Source organism: Eulemur rufifrons, chromosome 8 (genome assembly GCF_041146395.1).
Source record: "Eulemur rufifrons isolate Redbay chromosome 8, OSU_ERuf_1, whole genome shotgun sequence".
In the NCBI taxonomy this organism is placed as follows: Eukaryota; Metazoa; Chordata; class Mammalia; order Primates; family Lemuridae; genus Eulemur; species Eulemur rufifrons.
In genome coordinates, this window is record NC_090990.1 from 10424310 (window position 1) to 10440500 (window position 16191).

At 57.7% G+C, this 16191-nt stretch overlaps 1 protein-coding gene across 1 annotated transcript in view; it reads left to right on the forward strand.

The window, feature by feature from the left end:
• The window catches only part of PADI1 (peptidyl arginine deiminase 1), a 34387-nt gene that overhangs the window by 14346 nt on the left and 3850 nt on the right, over nucleotides 1–16191 (forward strand). The window contains exons 3-13 of the mRNA XM_069477387.1: nucleotides 830–902; nucleotides 1535–1596; nucleotides 2949–3066; nucleotides 3173–3298; nucleotides 4539–4711; nucleotides 4862–4965; nucleotides 6003–6126; nucleotides 6478–6585; nucleotides 7953–8104; nucleotides 14048–14192; nucleotides 15158–15251. Coding sequence (XP_069333488.1) covers nucleotides 830–902; nucleotides 1535–1596; nucleotides 2949–3066; nucleotides 3173–3298; nucleotides 4539–4711; nucleotides 4862–4965; nucleotides 6003–6126; nucleotides 6478–6585; nucleotides 7953–8104; nucleotides 14048–14192; nucleotides 15158–15251 — 1279 coding nt within the window. The remainder of the gene's footprint in view (nucleotides 1–829; nucleotides 903–1534; nucleotides 1597–2948; nucleotides 3067–3172; nucleotides 3299–4538; nucleotides 4712–4861; nucleotides 4966–6002; nucleotides 6127–6477; nucleotides 6586–7952; nucleotides 8105–14047; nucleotides 14193–15157; nucleotides 15252–16191) is intronic.

Consider the following 16191-nt stretch of genomic DNA (forward strand, 5'->3'; position numbering starts at 1 on the left):
TGAAAACTCCCCTAAACACCAGTCCACCTGGTCACCCCTCAAATGCACAGACACCCTCCATTAGTCGCTGTGTTCAGCCTCCATACGGACCCCGCGAGAAGCCCCCTGCTCCACAGCAGCCCCTGTGGGCACACGTGCTCGCGTGCATAGCGTCACGTGTGTGTGTCTCCCACGCCGGAGCAAGCCTTCCCTTTCATTGCCCTTCCTGAACTCAAGCGACACCTTCCTGAGCTCAAGTGACACCTTCCTCCCTCGCCCCAGCCCCAGGCACCTGCCACACACAGTGACTCACTGGCTGGTTAACTGGGCTCCTCCCGGCAGGTCCCGCCTCCCCTGCTCGCAGCTGCAGGACTGCAGGCGTGGCCGGTGCTCCCCTGTCCGCTGGGGCCATCCTCGGGGCTCCCTGGGACGACCTGGGGGCAGCGCTTGGCGTGGGCTCTGGACTGTGCCGCCACTGCTCTGCGACCACTGCCTGTGGTGCTGGGGGCCGGGGCGGGTACTGGTCCCATTTTATGGATGTGGAGCGCAAGAGTGACTTGCCTAAGTCAATGGCAACAGTCAGCTGCTCCCACTGGGGTCCGCCACACCCCTCCCACCTCCCCGCCCTGCCCCACCCTCCTCTGCAGACCTGCTCTGGGGGCCGGGGTGGCAGCTCTGAGCCTGAGCCCAGAGCCTGTGAGTCCCGGGGCTTCAGCGTCCGGAGAACCCGAGGTCTCCGTGCCTCCCCTGCCTCTAAGCAGGGCTTTCGGGATGTGTCCCCCGTCCCCCCTGCCACTTCCGTCTCTGAAGGGGGTGCCGTGCGGCCTGAGGGCTAACTGTGTTCCCACAGGTGAAGGTCTTCTACTTCGGGGAGCCCGAGGGGGATGCCCTGGGCCACAGTGTGCTCTACCTCACTGGCGCCGGTAAGTGCCACCTCCCTGGCTCTGCATATGTCCCCTGGACCCTCCAGGTTGGCTGTTTGAGGGTCTGAACAGCTCCTTGGGGTGGGAGGCCCGTGGCCAGCTTCCTCCACCATCGAGGGCTTGGCTTCCTCAGAGACCTTTCATCCCCCTGGAACCGCAGAGATCGAGGCCCAGCAGTCCCTGGGGCCGAGAGAATCTAGAAACTTCACTGCCCAGGGGCCAAGAGCTGGACCCCAACAGACCTCCTCCACCCGAGTCCCACATGTCCCTTCGGGCAGAGCCCAGGGCAGTCCCTAGGACCTCAGGGCTCACCCCCAGCTGCCAGTTAGGGGCCACCAGCACATGATCTAGAAGCCCAAGGCCACCAAGAGCTAGCAAGTCAACATGCTCAGACTTGTAAGTAATTCCGGAGCCAGAGACTTGGTTCCCTCCAGCTCCCAGAGCCACAAATGTCACCCACACCCAGAACCACAGGTCAGCCACAAGGGCCTCCCAAGTGTTGGGTAGGGCCCCAGGGCAGAGCGTCCTGGTCCTCGTGGGCTTGGGAGGGGGTACAGCTTGGCCGACCTGGACATTACGGGTGTGGACGGGGCTGGGGGAGCCCCTGGCAGCCCGTCTCTGTCCCTTTGCAGACGTCTCCCTGGACGTCGACACAGGCCGCACAGGCACAGTGAAGAGAAGCCGAGGGGACAAGGTGAGACCCTCCTGGCTACCCCAAGACTGCAGCGTGGACAGAGAAACCTGTGGGTGGTCCCAGGGTGGAGTGGGCCCTGCCTCCAGCAGGGTGATGGATCCTAGGGCCTGGGGTGTCTGTCAGTGTAGGGAACACATCCAGGGACAGCCAAATTGGCACGAATGGGCACTAACTTATACCATGTGACCGACATGCTGTGTGACGGCTGGAAAACAGCTCACCCTCTCTGGGTCTCTCTTATGCTACCTTGGAATTGGGATTGGTTCGCTTGCTGGCTGCTTTCTCTGTTTTGAGGTCTGTATTTAGACCTCTAAACATGATGGGTATTTCATAAAAGGTTGTTGAGTGACAATGAAGGCAAGAAGAAGATAGGCCTTCTGGTAGAGGAAGCTACGGTGGTCAGCCCCAGTTAACCCTGAAGAGTGAGGAGGAGGATGGGATAGGCTCAGGGCATTACCCCACACGAAGTATCTGGAAGCTGTCCTGGGAGGGATAGAGGTACAGTTTGCAGGAAAAACCCCTAGGGAGGTGGCCTGGATCATAGGGCTTTGTGGACAGGGTAGGGCAGGGCTGCCATGGATGGCCGTACAGGTTGTTCACTGCACAAGGGTGCTTGGGTAAGGTGGCAGCTATGATACAAATCATGTCTGGGGGCCTGGTGCACGGTGGCATCTACCCAGAGGGATTGGAAAAAAATGCCATATAGGCTAGCAGTGGCCTTGCGCAGTCCCAAAGATCTGAGTTTGAAGGCCAACTATGCAACTTGGGGCTCACCTCCCAGAGCCTCCCTTCCCTCTTCTGTGAAATGGGGACAGTGAGCCCTGCCTTGTGTGTGTGGTGGGGATAAAGTGGAGGCGTGACAGGGAGAGCGGCGACCACAGAGGCAGGCAGGGCTCCAGCTATCTTTCCTGCTTCCTCTCGGACCTCAGCTTGCAGGGCCCACAGGACCACGGGTGGGTGTCAGAGACGTCTGTGGGACAGGCCTTGGGAGAGTGCTGAGATGAGGAGAGTCTCCCAAAGATTCTCCAACCCCCACCCCAGGTAGAGCTAAAGCTCAGCCGGCTTTCGAGGGTGTGGAAGCAACACCCTTTGCTCCTCCAATGCAATGACTAGGTAGAGCAACCGTGTACGGTTGTGCAGTTTGTTCACTGTGTAAGGATAGGGTGGCTTTGGGTCTAGAGCCTTACCTGGAGCCCCAGTCCCCAGATCTACGATCCCTCTTTAAATCGTTAAGCAAACCCAGAATACGAAAGTCTCCAAGGTGACAAAGCAGCCAGCCCTGCCGGTGTCCAAAACCCCTTCCTGGATCCCCCTGGGGCCCACTGACCTCGAGCCTTCTTGTTTGACCACAGAAAACCTGGCGCTGGGGCCCTAAGGGCTATGGGGCTGTCTTGCTGGTGAACTGTGACCGGGACAGTCACAGGTCCAGGGAGCCCGACCTTGCCAATAGCCAGCTGATGACGCTGGACGGTGAGTGTCACAAGGCATTGCCAAGGGGGATGGGGGGGTGGGGGTGGGAGGGGATCCTCTTGGCGGGGTAGGGGGAGGGGTGTCTCAAGGGGGCCACTTTCCCCAGACCTGCAGGACATGTCCCCAATGGTGCTGAGCTGTGATGGCCCCGACGAGCTCTTCAACAGTTACAAGCTGGTCTTAGACACGTCCTTGTCTGACTCCCAAAGAGTGGGGGTCTTCTGTGCTCGGGGTGAGTGGCCTGGTGGGGCCTCTTCCGTCCTGCTCCAGCCGGTTCTTTCCTCTCCTCTCCCAGCTCTCTCTCTTTTCTCCACCACATTTTCGGAACCGTCACTACAGCTTACAAACAGCCCCTCCACCGGTGCACAACACAGCACCTAGGAAGGAGGTTAGACAGCTTGTCCCATTTTACAGAGAGGAAAACTGAGGCACAGGCGCATGAATTCACTGTCACACAACCAACTGGGGGCGGGGCAGGCACTCCAACCCGGCTGTCCTGGGCACCAAAGCCCCTTCTCCTTCCACCGCCCCCAAGCCCCGTTCCGTCCCCTGGTCAGTGAACGCGGACTGACTGCGTGCCAGGCACCGTCCCGGCGCTGGGGAGGGCGAGAGCCAGTGAGGCTGAGGCCCGGGCCCTGCTCCCAGAACCCGCTGTTCCACCAGTTGTGATACTAATCCAAGTCGTGGCTTTAAAAATACACCAACCCTTAATCCTGAAGTGCCTTTACAGGTTTTGATAAGTAGCAACAGGCCTCTCCCGCCCCTTCCTTCTTCCCCTTCACCCTCCTTCAAAATGACCCAGAACTCCTTGCTCAGGCCGCCTGTGCCTGGCAGGAGCCGGAATGTTCCTTCGTGGGCACCGGTGGTGGAAGAGTAGGCCGAGGACCCAGCTTGAAAACACCTAGTGTGACGCCAGGGCGGAAGCACAGACTCCATAAGTGAACTGGCAACTTCGGCCACGTACGACCCCTGACCTCTCTCTTCGTGGATTTACCCATCTAGATATTTCATACAAATGGAATCCTACGCTGTGTGGCCTTTTGTGTCTGGCTTCTTTCACTTGGCCTGGTGCCCTCAAGCTTCATCCAGAGTGTAGCACAAATCAGTACTCCGTTCCTTTTTATGGATGAACAATATTCCACCTTGTGGACGTACCACATTTGTTTATCCATTTATCCACGGATGGACATTTGGGTTATTTTCACCTTTTGCGCCAAGTGCTTTTATCTCTTTGTCTGGTTTAAAGTTCACATTAGCCTCATGAGAAATGTAATGTTCACTCATTTTACAGATGAGGAACTGAGGCTCAGAGAGGTTGAGTCATTGAGCCAAAGTCACACAGCTTGCACAAGGCAGAGCTGGAGAGGAACCCAAGTAGATCTAATGACAAAGGCGGCTCTGCCCCTGGATTCCTGGGCTGGCAGCCCCACACCCCTGTCCCAGCACTGGCCCCCGACTCTGGCTCTCCCTAGGTGGGAATTCCCTCTCGGACTACAAGCAGGTTCTAGGGCCCCACCAGCTGTCCTACAGGGTCGAGCGGCAGCGGGGGGAGCGGGAGATCAGATTCTACGTGGAGGGGCTCGCCTTCCCTGACGCCGACTTCCTGGGGCTGGTTTCCCTCAACGTCAGCCTGGTGGACACAGGGGTATGTACGGCACTGGGGTGGGCACAAGGGCTGAGGGGTTGGGGGGGCAGCTTGGAGGCTCAGGGCTGGGCAGGCTGGGGCTGAGGCCTGATGGGCTTGGGCGTGGTAGGGGTCCCTGGAGGGCCCACTGAGTCCTCATTGTCCCCTCAGACCGTGCCTGCGGTGACCCTCTTCACAGACACCGTCACCTTCCGCGTGGCCCCCTGGATCATGACCCCCAACACCCAGCCCCCCGAGGAGCTGTATGTGTGCAGGTGAGGCCCCAGCCCCCTGCAGCCCCGCCAGCAACTGTGACTTGCAGAGGTAGGGGCAGGATGCTGCGCTGGGCTTGGCCCCCCCCAGACCAACAGATCCGTTAGAGCACCCGGGGGCAGAGCTGGGTGCAGGGAAGCAGCAGGTGGCTGGTCCTGTTGGCCCCACCCTGCCTGAGCAGCTAAGGCCCCCTGGGGTCACTGGCCCAAGCTCCAGCATCCCTGCCCCTGCCCTGTCCGGCCGTGGCAGCCCTGGAACACATTGGCTTTACTCTGGGCAGTGGGGCCAGGCCCTGCTCGGGCTGCCAGTGGCCACAGGGGACCTAGACGTGCTGTGACATGGGTACAATCCTGTGCCTGCTGAGGACGTGGGAGTCCAACCTCTGGGGCTCACTGTGAGCCCAGCCCCGCCCAGGCCCTGGTCCTTCTGCTGTCTCTCAGCGTCCTGGTCATGCCCTTGGTGGAGGCTGAGCCTCGCTTGGCAAGGCCCCCGCAGGCCTCCATGTCAGAGGTCAGAGCATAGGAAAGGGCCACAGTTGAGCTGGACATAAGTCAAAAAGCTGGGAAGGGTGTGGCCAAACAGGTTTGCTCTGCGTACCTGGGTCTAGGTGTGTGCAGGTAATTCAAAAGGAAATCCGTTCCTCCTGTTTGCTTGCTAACCCCACCCTGACCCCTTGGCTCAGGCCAGCTGTGTGGAACAGGAGTAGATAGCTGGGGCCACCTGCCCCTCACTCCCACCCTAACCAGTGAGATTCAGCCGTACGTCACCTCCGTGGCTACCTCTCAGACTACCCGTGCTGGTTAGGTGCCCTGCCTCTGGGCTCAACAGTGTGGGCTTACCCCTTCCCTTGTACCTGTCACCTGATACAATCTGGGGACATTATCCATCTCCCCCATCGGTCCATGAGGCTGTTGAGAGCAGGGACTGTGTCTGAACCCCTCTGTCCCCAGGGGCCCAGCACAGGCTGAATCAAGGTTCCCCCTGCCCTTGGCCACAGTCAGAGGCCATCAGCACGCCCCCCTCTCTCCGTCTGCTACAGCGTGATGGACGCTCATGGCTCGAATGATAAATTCCTGGAAGACATGTCTCACCTGGCATCGAAAGCCAACTGCGAGCTGATCATCTGCCCTCAGATTGAAAATCGAAATGACCGCTGGATCCAGGTGGGCGCAGAAACAGGCTCAGGAAAGAGGTGGGGGTGCCCCGGGGAGCCTCAGCTGGGCTTGGGAAAGGGAGCCCTGCAGGGGCCCCTGACCGGCCAGCCTGGGCGCCGGCACCCTTGGGGGAGGCTTCCCTGCTGCCCGCGTTGGCCCCAACCTCTGCCGTTTCCCACCAAACCCGGACCAGAGTCCTTCCCGGCCAGGGTCCCAAGAGGCCTCAGCTCCACCTCCGCCCACCCCGCAGGCTTGGGGAGCATCCGCTGCCCCCCCTGCCTGTCCCGGGCCTGGAGAGGCTCGCCCTGCTCCGAAAACCACCCTGAGCTCACTGTGGCTTTTTCACCTCTCCCCTCCCAGGACGAGATGGAGTTTGGCTACGTTGAGGCCCCGCACAAGTATTTCCCCGTGGTCTTCGACTCCCCCCGAAACAGAGGCCTGCGGGATTTCCCCTATAAGAAGATCCTGGTAGGGTGCAGGGCAGAGTGGGGAACCCGGGTGGTTCCTCCCATGGGAGCCCCCGGCGAGGCCTCATCTGGGCCTGGTCCTTTAGGGCCCAGAGACCAGGGAGAGGGGCAAAAGGACGCAGGAGGTGGCACATCAGCAAACTGGGGAGTCAGTGGGCGGTTTGGGCAGGAGATGCAAATGATATGCAAACCACATGTAAATAGGCAGCAGCCATGATCGCCCCTGTTGTGGGAGGGGCGGGACAGCCAAGTTGTCCCAGGTAAGGGGCCTGTTCCCCAAGGAGGGATCAGCACAGTGGCCAGCCCTGGGGCGATGAGACTGCCTGCTGGGGGGAACGCACCCTTAGTGAGCCCGCGTGGCTCTTGTTTCTAAGAGTTGGGGCCTCTGTTCAGGCATCAAGTGTTTTCTGAACACCTGCCGCATGCCGGGCACTGTGCTACTTCCTGTGCACGGGGCGGCAACAGCAGCACTCGCCACCAAGTGCTGAGTTCCAGGCACTGTCCCCAAGCTTCCCACGTGTTACCTTGTGTAATCCATGGGCACTCCTATGGCTAAGTGCTATTAGTTATTATTGGTTATTTCCTCTTTATGGGTGAGGAAACTGAGGCTCGGGGAGGTTAAGTAACTTGCATGAGGCCAACCCGTGAGGCTGTACGACGTTTGAGGCGGGCACACCATCTCTGCCTGGGTACCAGTTCCCACTGGGACAGTGCAGGGAAAGTCCCGGAACACGGAGCAGGGACCCTCACCCAGCCTGGAGGGCCAGGTGACAATGAACCCTGCAGGTGAGGGCATCAGCGGGGGCCAGTGTTCGGGATGGGGAACCCCAAGCCCCAGGATTGCCCTGTAGGTACCAGGGGATTTTTCACTGATTTCTGCTTTCATCTGAATTATTTCTCATCTTCTACTTTCTTTGGGTTTAGTTTGCTGTTCTTTTTCTAGCTTGAAATGGAAGCTACGATTTTCAGCCTTTCCCTCCCTAACAAATACACGTGCTGGAGCTCCGGCAGCCCCCAGCTTCCCGCGAGATTTAATGTGCTGCCTCGCTACCACCTTTCCCTGCAAAATATGGCCTAATTCCCACTCTGATTTCTTCTTTGACCCGTGGGTTCTTTACCTGTGTGTTGCTTAATTTCCACACATTTGGGGATGTTCGAGTTATACCTCTGTCACTGACGTGTACTTTAACTGCTGGTGCTTGGAGCCCAGGGGCGATTTGTAGCACGTGGGTGGGGGTGGTTTTTCAGTCACAAGGTGCCAGGGGGTGGGAATCCTCCAGCACCATCCCCCCCACTCCAAGAGCTGCCTCTTCCTGTCCTAACTGACCCCTCCTTCTTGGGGTGGGGGCCTTGCTGGTCCTTCCCTAGGGTCCTGACTTCGGATACGTAACCCGGGAGATCCTGGCCGCTGGCGCCTCCAGCCTAGATTCCTTTGGCAACCTGGACGTGAGCCCGCCCGTCACGGTGGGTGGCGTGGAGTACCCCCTGGGCCGGATTCTCATCGGCAGCAGCTACCCCAAGTGAGAGGCCAGGGTGGGAGGGGGGCAGAGGGCTCGAGGGGCCGAGGGCAGCATCCACCCTCAGTGTCCCCTCACCATGGACATGGTTCCCCAGTCTGTGAAGTGGTGTTAGCTTCCTGCATGCAATCCTAGAATCAGAGACTTGGAGTCCAATAGTCTCAGATTTAATCCTAGCACTCCGGGAGGCCGAGGCAGGAGGATCGCTCGAGGCCAGAAGTTCAAGACCAGCCTGAGCAAGAGCGAGACCCAGTCTCTACTAAAAATAGAAAGAAATTAGCGGACAACTAAAAATACATAGAAAAAATTAGCTGGGCATGGTGGCACATGCCTGTAGTCCCAGCTACTCGGGAGGCTGAGGCAAAAGGATTGCTTGAGCCCAGGAGTTTGAGGTTGCTGTGAGCTAGGCTGATGCCACGGCACTCTAGCCTGGGCAACAGAGCGAGACTCTGTCTCAAAAAAAAGAATCTCAGATTCAAAAGGTTATAGAATCTTAGGAGGAAACTCACAAACTAGTAGCCTGTGGTCTTTTGGCCCACCTAATGTTATAAGCTAATTAGTCACCAACATTGTCTGTGTGTCTGTGTGTGTGTGTGTGTGTGTGTCAGGCTCACATAAACAGCCAGATTTCTGGCTTCTCTTGAATAATCATAGAAGCCCGGGCGGTGATGTGTGATCTGGCATAGTGACAGGGGAATGGACTTGTTGACTTCTCCCACTGAGAAGTGAAAATAGTTGCTGTCCTAACAATGGCTTAAAAGGGCCCAGAGGTCACCAAGTGACCTGGCTGCAGGTGAGCAAGTGATTGGCCAGGATGCCCGAGTGACAGAAGTGAGTCGGAGGGCCCCACCCTGGCCTGCCATGCTGGGGCAGGGAACGCAATATTGAGGGTTTAGTGCTCAGCCGGGTGACAGTACCTGCCGAATCCTCACCAGTGGGTCCGCATCCTGCCTGCAGGTAACCAAGGAGTGGGGTGTGCAGTGTAGGGTCCTGGTGGGGCCCCCGCTTCCTGCCTGGAGGCTATGCCTGCCACAAGCCTTGGAGGTCATCTTCCCGTTTGTGGGGGATTAGCATGGAGCCGAGGTGTGCCCCAACGTGCCCCCAAGCCCTGGCCGACCAGTCTGTGGCCCAGAGGAGTTGGGCAGTGCTGAGAAGGTCACACAGCCTCATGGGGTGAACCTGGCGGCAGCCTCAGGGCTGTGGTCAGGTGAGTCGAGGCTTCTTGCCGCGCCCAGGCAGGGTGCCTGGGGCTGAGTTTGGCCAGTGTGGGAGGAATGTGCTCACCCTGCTGGTGACTCATGCCCAGACACCACTGTGGGGCGGGATCCTGCCCACACCCCGGGGGGCTGAAGGGCCTTGAGGCCTGAGGGCAGTCTTTCTGTGATGCAGGGAGGGACCCGTGAGGAAGGAGCACAGGCTTTGGGATCAGATGGACCTGGGCTCGAGTCCTGGCCCTGCCACTTACTAGCCATGTGATTTTGGGTGTATCACCTAACCAGTGTTGGTGCTCAATTAATTCATTTGAACATATTTCTTGCATATTGAAGGTACCGATGATATATTGGTGAACAAAACAGATACATTGTAAATGAACAAATTATTGGATGCTCCATGCCTCAGTTTCCTCATCTGTAAAATGGGCCTGATAAAAATCCCTGTCCTAGCTACATAATCAGCATGGCTGGGGGTAAAGAATTCGTGTAAACCACCTGCCGAATGCTTAGGTATCGTTCACCTGGCCCCCTGGAGTGGGTCTGCTTTGAAGCAGCTTGGGACTCATTGGATAAAATTTATTGACCACCTACTATGTGCCACACCCATAATGCTTTTCCCAGGTTACCTCATTTAATTCTTACCACAACTCTCTGAGGTTGGGACTCTTACAATCCCCCTTTTATAGACGAGGAAGCTGAGGCGCAGAAAAGTGCAGTTACGTACGTTTGTTCCTGTATTCATTTACCAATTCAGTAAATGTTTATCAAGACTTCCCGTATGCCAGGCCTGGGGCCCACTGCTGGGGGATGCAGAAGTGACCAAGGAACTAGCCCTCGGGAGTTTACAGTCCAATGAGGGAGACGGGCAAGCAATTGCCCCCGGTGGGATCAGAGACGATCACATATAATCCCGTGGGCGGCGTCAAGAAAGGCTCCTTGGGGGCAACAGCTACCCTGATGCGTAATAACAGACGAACAGACTTTGTGCAGGGAAAGCAAGGAGCAGAGCGAGGTGGAGTGGACCCGAGTTCCGGGCACAGGGAACCTCTGGGGAAATGCCTGGAGGCCCGAGAAAGTGTGGCTCAAAGGCAAAGGGGAGGCAGCTTGGTATAGGTGGCGGGTGGCGGGGAGACCGGGGGCTGGGGGGTGGCGCAGACCGGCCAGACCTCAGGTGGAAGGAGGCTCCTACAGGTCCGGGTGGGGGGAGAGCTTGGGGAGCCTGTGGCCACTCTACACAGATGCCTCAGGAGGCTGCTGTCCCCTCCAGCCGCCTTGGGACCTGATCTCAGCGGCAAAGAGCTCAGAGGATGCGGGCTCAGGAATGAGAAAGGGCTCTTTGCGTCCCCAGGGACTTTGCTCTTGTCTCTGATCTGGTCTCCTGCCCCAGTCTCTTCATCACACTGGACACATGTACATCCTTACCCCCCACCCCGCCAGCCTCTCCAGCCAGCGAGCCTTCCCTCTGCATAAGGCTGCAGGGTCTGTTCCGGGAGCTCCCAGGCACAGAGCAAGGGCCCCGGGTGGGATAATGAGGGGTCTCCAATGTGGTCGTGTCCCACTCCACTGGCTGTTGCATTGAAAATCAGGGATAAATTTCCTTGGTGGACAGATGGGACCCTGAGGTTCAGAGAGGGATACCTACTTGCCTAGGACCACACAGCAAGTTCGTGGTCTAATTAGAACCTAGGTCTCCTTCTTGGCTCCAAACTAAAATTTAGTACCATAGGCTGCTGTCCTGTGTTCCTGTCTTGGCTTCTGACCTTAGCAGTGAACAAAACAGACAAGTTATGTCCATTCTAGCAGGGAAAAATAGACAGTAAACAAACAGAACACATAAGTAAATCATACAGTACAAATGATGAATATGTGCATATAGTACGAATGCATGAGCAAATGCTTACAACTTCACTTTTCTAGGCCTCAGCCTCCTCATCTGTAAAATAGGGACAGTAATAGTGCCAACCTCATACGGCTGTTGTAAGAATTAAACCAGGTAACCTGGGTAAAGCACTATGTGTGTGGCACATACTAGGTGGTCAGTTAATTTAAACAAAGCCTGGAAGGAAATAAGAGAGTTAAAGGTGTGGCTATTTAGGAAGAGAATGTTCTAGGGAGTGGAAACAGCCTGTGCTAAGGCCCTGAGGCAGGAGCATGCTGGCGACATTGGAAGGACAGCAAGGAGGCCAGTGGGGCTGGAGCCAGGAGAACAAGGAGGGACGTGGTGGGGAGTGAGGTCAGAGAGCGTGGCAGAGCACACTTCAGATCGTGACCTGGAGCTGGTATTGTACGTGTATCATGGCGTCACCAGGAGGATTAAACAAGATGCCGAGAGCAAAGAGCCTAAGGCAGGCACACAGTAGGTGCTCAACAAATGCCCAGTCCCTTCTCTGCTGTGGGGGGTTCCCTGCCCTCTGCGCCCACGTTTAAACGTTCGTTGAGCAATTCCGCCCCCTGGTGGTGGCTCTGACGATGGCTCAGAGACAGGGTCTGACGCCTCCCGGGCTGGAGTAGTGGTGTCCACCCCCTGCCTCCAGGCGGTGGGCTGGAGAGTGTCCCAAGGAGGGATCCTGCCCCTCCCCAGCCCCCTCTGGTTCTGGTTCCTGCTGCTTTCTTCTCGTGAACGACCTCCGAAGTCTAGTTCTTCTCCCCACAATCTCAGTGTTTTTAAAGAAATCCTTTAAGATTGCCAACACTATGTGAAAGTAACAGAAGCACAAGGAAAATATTTCCCATGATCCCCTCCCCCGAATTCAAAGGAGTGTTTTCATTCTCACTGCTTGTCGGGTCTCCCTCTGGTCTTTGTGTAGGGCGTATTCACGTTTATGTAGGTCAGGGACTCTTACACACAGGTTCAAAGGTGTTCGTATCATTTGCAGATGTTTTCTGAGCATCTAGTATATGCGAGGTGCTGGGGATACAGCAGAGAATTGCTTGGACAGAAACCCCTGCTGTTGTGGGGTTTACATCCCAGGGGGCTGTGAGACAATAAATAAGATGTAGGTGTGCCGGCTGGTACCCAATGCTGCAGGGAAAAATAAAGCCAGGAAGGGGGCTGGGGGGCTCTTGCAATTTTCAAAGGCCTCACAGAGAGAGAAGGTGAGATTTGAGTTAGACCTGAAGGAGGTAAGCAAGGAGGCCATGGGGCTATGGGGCATTGGCAACATTCCAGGTACAGAGAGCAGCAGGTGCAAAGATCCTGAGGCAGGGAAGGGACAGCAGGAGGCCAGTGTGTCTGGGACTGAGCAAATGAAGAAGGGAGTGGCAGGAGGCGGCGGGGAGGAGGCCGGGTCAGGAAGGCTTTGCAGGTCGGTAAAGGGCTTTGCGTTTACTGTGAGTGAGACGGAGTGGTGGCGGGTTGCTAGCAGAGGAGGGACGTGATCTGACGGATTAAAAGCCTCCCTCTGGTTAGACTGGGGAAGTACGGGGTGAAAACAGAGACAGGGAAAGGGACAGGCCACTGACGATCCAGGCAAGGGAGGTGTCAGCTGGCCAGGGGGTGGCAGAAGAAGAGGGGAGGAAGCTCTGGATTCTGTCCTGGGTTTAAGGCAGAGCCACCAGATTAAATGCAGGCCGAGGAGCTCATTCATATGTCCTTAAGCTGGACAAGCAAGGACAAGAAATGTGATTGGATTTAAATAAAATATATTGGGAAAAAATCTATGTAGATAGTGTGTGTTTGTGCCTTTCGTAGGTGGCCAGGGAAAGGTGGAAACGCCCAGAGCGTAGTAAGGCACTCTGCCTTTTGACAAATCACCTCCTTTGTGACATGGGGACACTGCCTTGCCTAGACAGCGTCAGGGGATCCCTCCCACGCACAGGTGGCATTTGGTAAATGTCTTCTCCCTCTGCTGAGGAACTCCAGTCCGGCCCCACTGCCCCCTGCTCTAAGCGCCATCTTTCTGTGTCAGCCCCTCCCTTCCCTCCCCCTGCCAGCAAAGGGTGTCTGGAACATGCCGGGACCTCACTTCACGGAGTCCCGGGTATTAGGCGGTGCTGAGCGCAAAGGGCCTGGGGCAGTGGCTTCCAGCTCTGCGCGTGTAAGAAGCAGAGGCTTGTCCGTGTGCGGATTCCCGGCCACGTCCCCAGAGACCGTGGGGTGCAAGGGCGCCCACCCCCTGCCCGAGTCGGAGCCCCACACTGCGGGAAACGCTGGGCTGAGGGAGCGGCTCACCGGGTCCCTGTCATAGTTTGAGCAACAGGCTGTGTGTCCCCTGAGTAAGGAGTCAACCCCTTAGTGCCGGGCTGTGAGATGAGGGTCTTCAGTTCCCTTTGGCAAACGGAGCTCTCTGTTGACTCCTTTGGGTCAGGGGAGGACCCTCACGGCCTTGAGGGGGCTGTTCGCGGTTGGGGACGGGTAGATGCTCCGGATGAAGAAGATGTTTCTGGGAGCCCTTGGGGGTCGGGGCAGGGGGTCCTAGCTTGTGCCTGGCACACACTGTGGCAGCTGGCACAGGCCCGGCCTATGGTAGGTCAGCACCGTCTCTTCCTGGGGCAGGTCCCCTCCCCCAGCCTCCACCCCCGCCTCCAGCACCCTGGCCTTGGCTTGGGCTTCGAACTGCTGGGCTTGGAATCAGGGAGTTTGGCCCGGTCACCTTTCAGCCGTGTGGCCCAGGCTAAGTCACTCCAGCTCTCCCCACGCAGAGAGTTGGCCGTGAGGCTTGTGGGGGGTGCACACGAGGGATGCCAGCGCACGGTGGGTCCAAGGTGACTGTCCACTCTCCTCCCCGGCCAGGTCCGGCGGGCGACAGATGGCCAGGGTGGTGAGGAACTTCCTGAAGGCCCAGCAGGTGCAGGCGCCCGTGCAGCTCTACTCGGACTGGCTCTCCGTGGGCCACGTGGATGAGTTCCTGTGCTTTGTGCCCACCTCTGACCGAAAGGTGCGCCCCCTCCCTCCCTTCCTGCCTGAGCCACCTCTGCCCCTGCCTGACCCGATGGGATGAGACAGGGCGAAGCCACCTGGACCAGCTCAACCCTGTGCCCAGAGGGAGCTCGGGGTCAGGACACCCTTGGGGTCAGGCCATGTTACTGGGGGAGGGGGGCTACTTGGAGGCGGCCGAAGCTCAGGCCAGGAAGGCTCCCATTTGCTCACTACTCGGTGCTCATTCTCACACTTGCTGTCTGTTCGCTTGAACCAAACCCCTCAGCCAAGAGCCGGGAATGACATTGATAATTGTTAATATTCACTGAGCACCTGCTATGCGCCAAACAGTCCATATATTTTAATTCATTTAATCCTCCAACCAGCCCATAAGGTGGGTGCTATGAATATTGTCCCCATTTTACAGGTGAGGAAACTGAGGCTTGGAAGTGTCATTAACTCACCCAAGCTCACACAGCCTGCAGGTGGCAGGATAGGATTCAAATCCAAGTGTGGGTTCTGGGCCTGTAACCATGCAGCTCCACCGCCTTGCGGAGGTGGCCAGGGAGGGCCCGGCCCTCAGGGAGCAGCCTGGGCGAGGAGGCCTCCCAGTGAGCAGTGGTTACAGCCCAGCGGTGAGACCTCTGACAGGGGCTGGGACAGGGCACAGCGGAGCATATGCCAAGGAGCTATCCCTCTGCCAGTGCAGGAGACACCTGCATTGGGTCTTGAGGGAAGAAATCGGAGTTCCCTGGTGGGCAAAGTGAGGAAGGGCCTCCTGGCAGGGAGAACAGCACAGGCAAGGGCCCGGAGCGGGGAACCAGCTTGGAAGACTGGGAGAACTGCAGACGGTTCTCTGTGGCTGCTGGGCAGGACTGAGGGTGAGAGGGAGTCCTGTGCACAGTCAGGCCCCTGCTGAGTTTGGGGTCTCCTGTGTCCAAGGGGAGCCTGTCCACTGAGCGATTCTCCCTCCCTCTGTGTCAGGGCTTCCGGCTGCTCCTGGCTAGCCCCAGTGCTTGCCTCAAGCTCTTCCAAGAGAAGAAGGAGGAGGGCTACGGGGAGGCGGCCCAGTTTGATGGTGAGTGCCAATGGCCCGGTCAACCCTGGGGATTCTGTCTTGTCATCACCAGCCCCCGACACTGTTGATGCCAGTTACAGCTGTGCCCTTGGGTACCTTCATCTGCAGATCTCAGGGCTGGCTCGGAGCCCGACACCTGCGAGTGGGAGCTAAGGATGAGGGCTCTCGCTTTCTTGGGTCAGGGATGGGAAGAGAGGAGACAGTGGATTGCCCCGGGTCCTCTGATGGGTGGGGCAGCTCCTGGGCCACGCCCCCGGGGAGGAAAGGGACAGGAAGCCCTGAGTGCCCCACCTGCCAGTCTGGGCCAGGCATGTTCACGTTCTCACTCCTGTCTGATCCCCTCCCCCACCCCCCGCCCCTGTTCTTACCCCTGTTCATGGAAGAGGAAACTGAGGCTCAGTGAGGAGAAGTGGCTTGCCCGGCTCTATGCAGCCACTGAGCAGCAGGGCTGGGAGCTCAAGAGTGGGAGGAGGAGAAGCCAGGCTCTGTGGTCAGGGCCCCTCTGCGGCCACCAGACCCTCCAGGACCTGGCTGGCCCATCTGAGCACAGGCCTCCATGTTCTCACCTGGGGAATGGAACATCGAAAGGGATGCGGTGCAGCCTTCCACATGGGAGGTCCTGGGTTCAAATCCTGGTCTTGACACTTGCTGGCGGTGGTATTACGGGTGGGTTCTGAATCTTTCAGTGCCTCAGTTTTCTCTTCTCTGAATTGGAGGTGATAGTTAACGCCTCCTGGAATTGTTTCAAAGACTAATAATAAATTAAGTAGGGTGCCCAGAGCATGGCGGGCATTCAGTAACGGTACCTGTACCATGGTTATTAGGGTTGGAGTCCAGGAATCCCTTCCCAAGGGGTTGTTGATTAATCCATCACCAGGTTTTACCTGCATCCAGGGCCCAGGCCCACCAGAGTCTCCAGTCTCTGGCTTTCTCCGTCCTG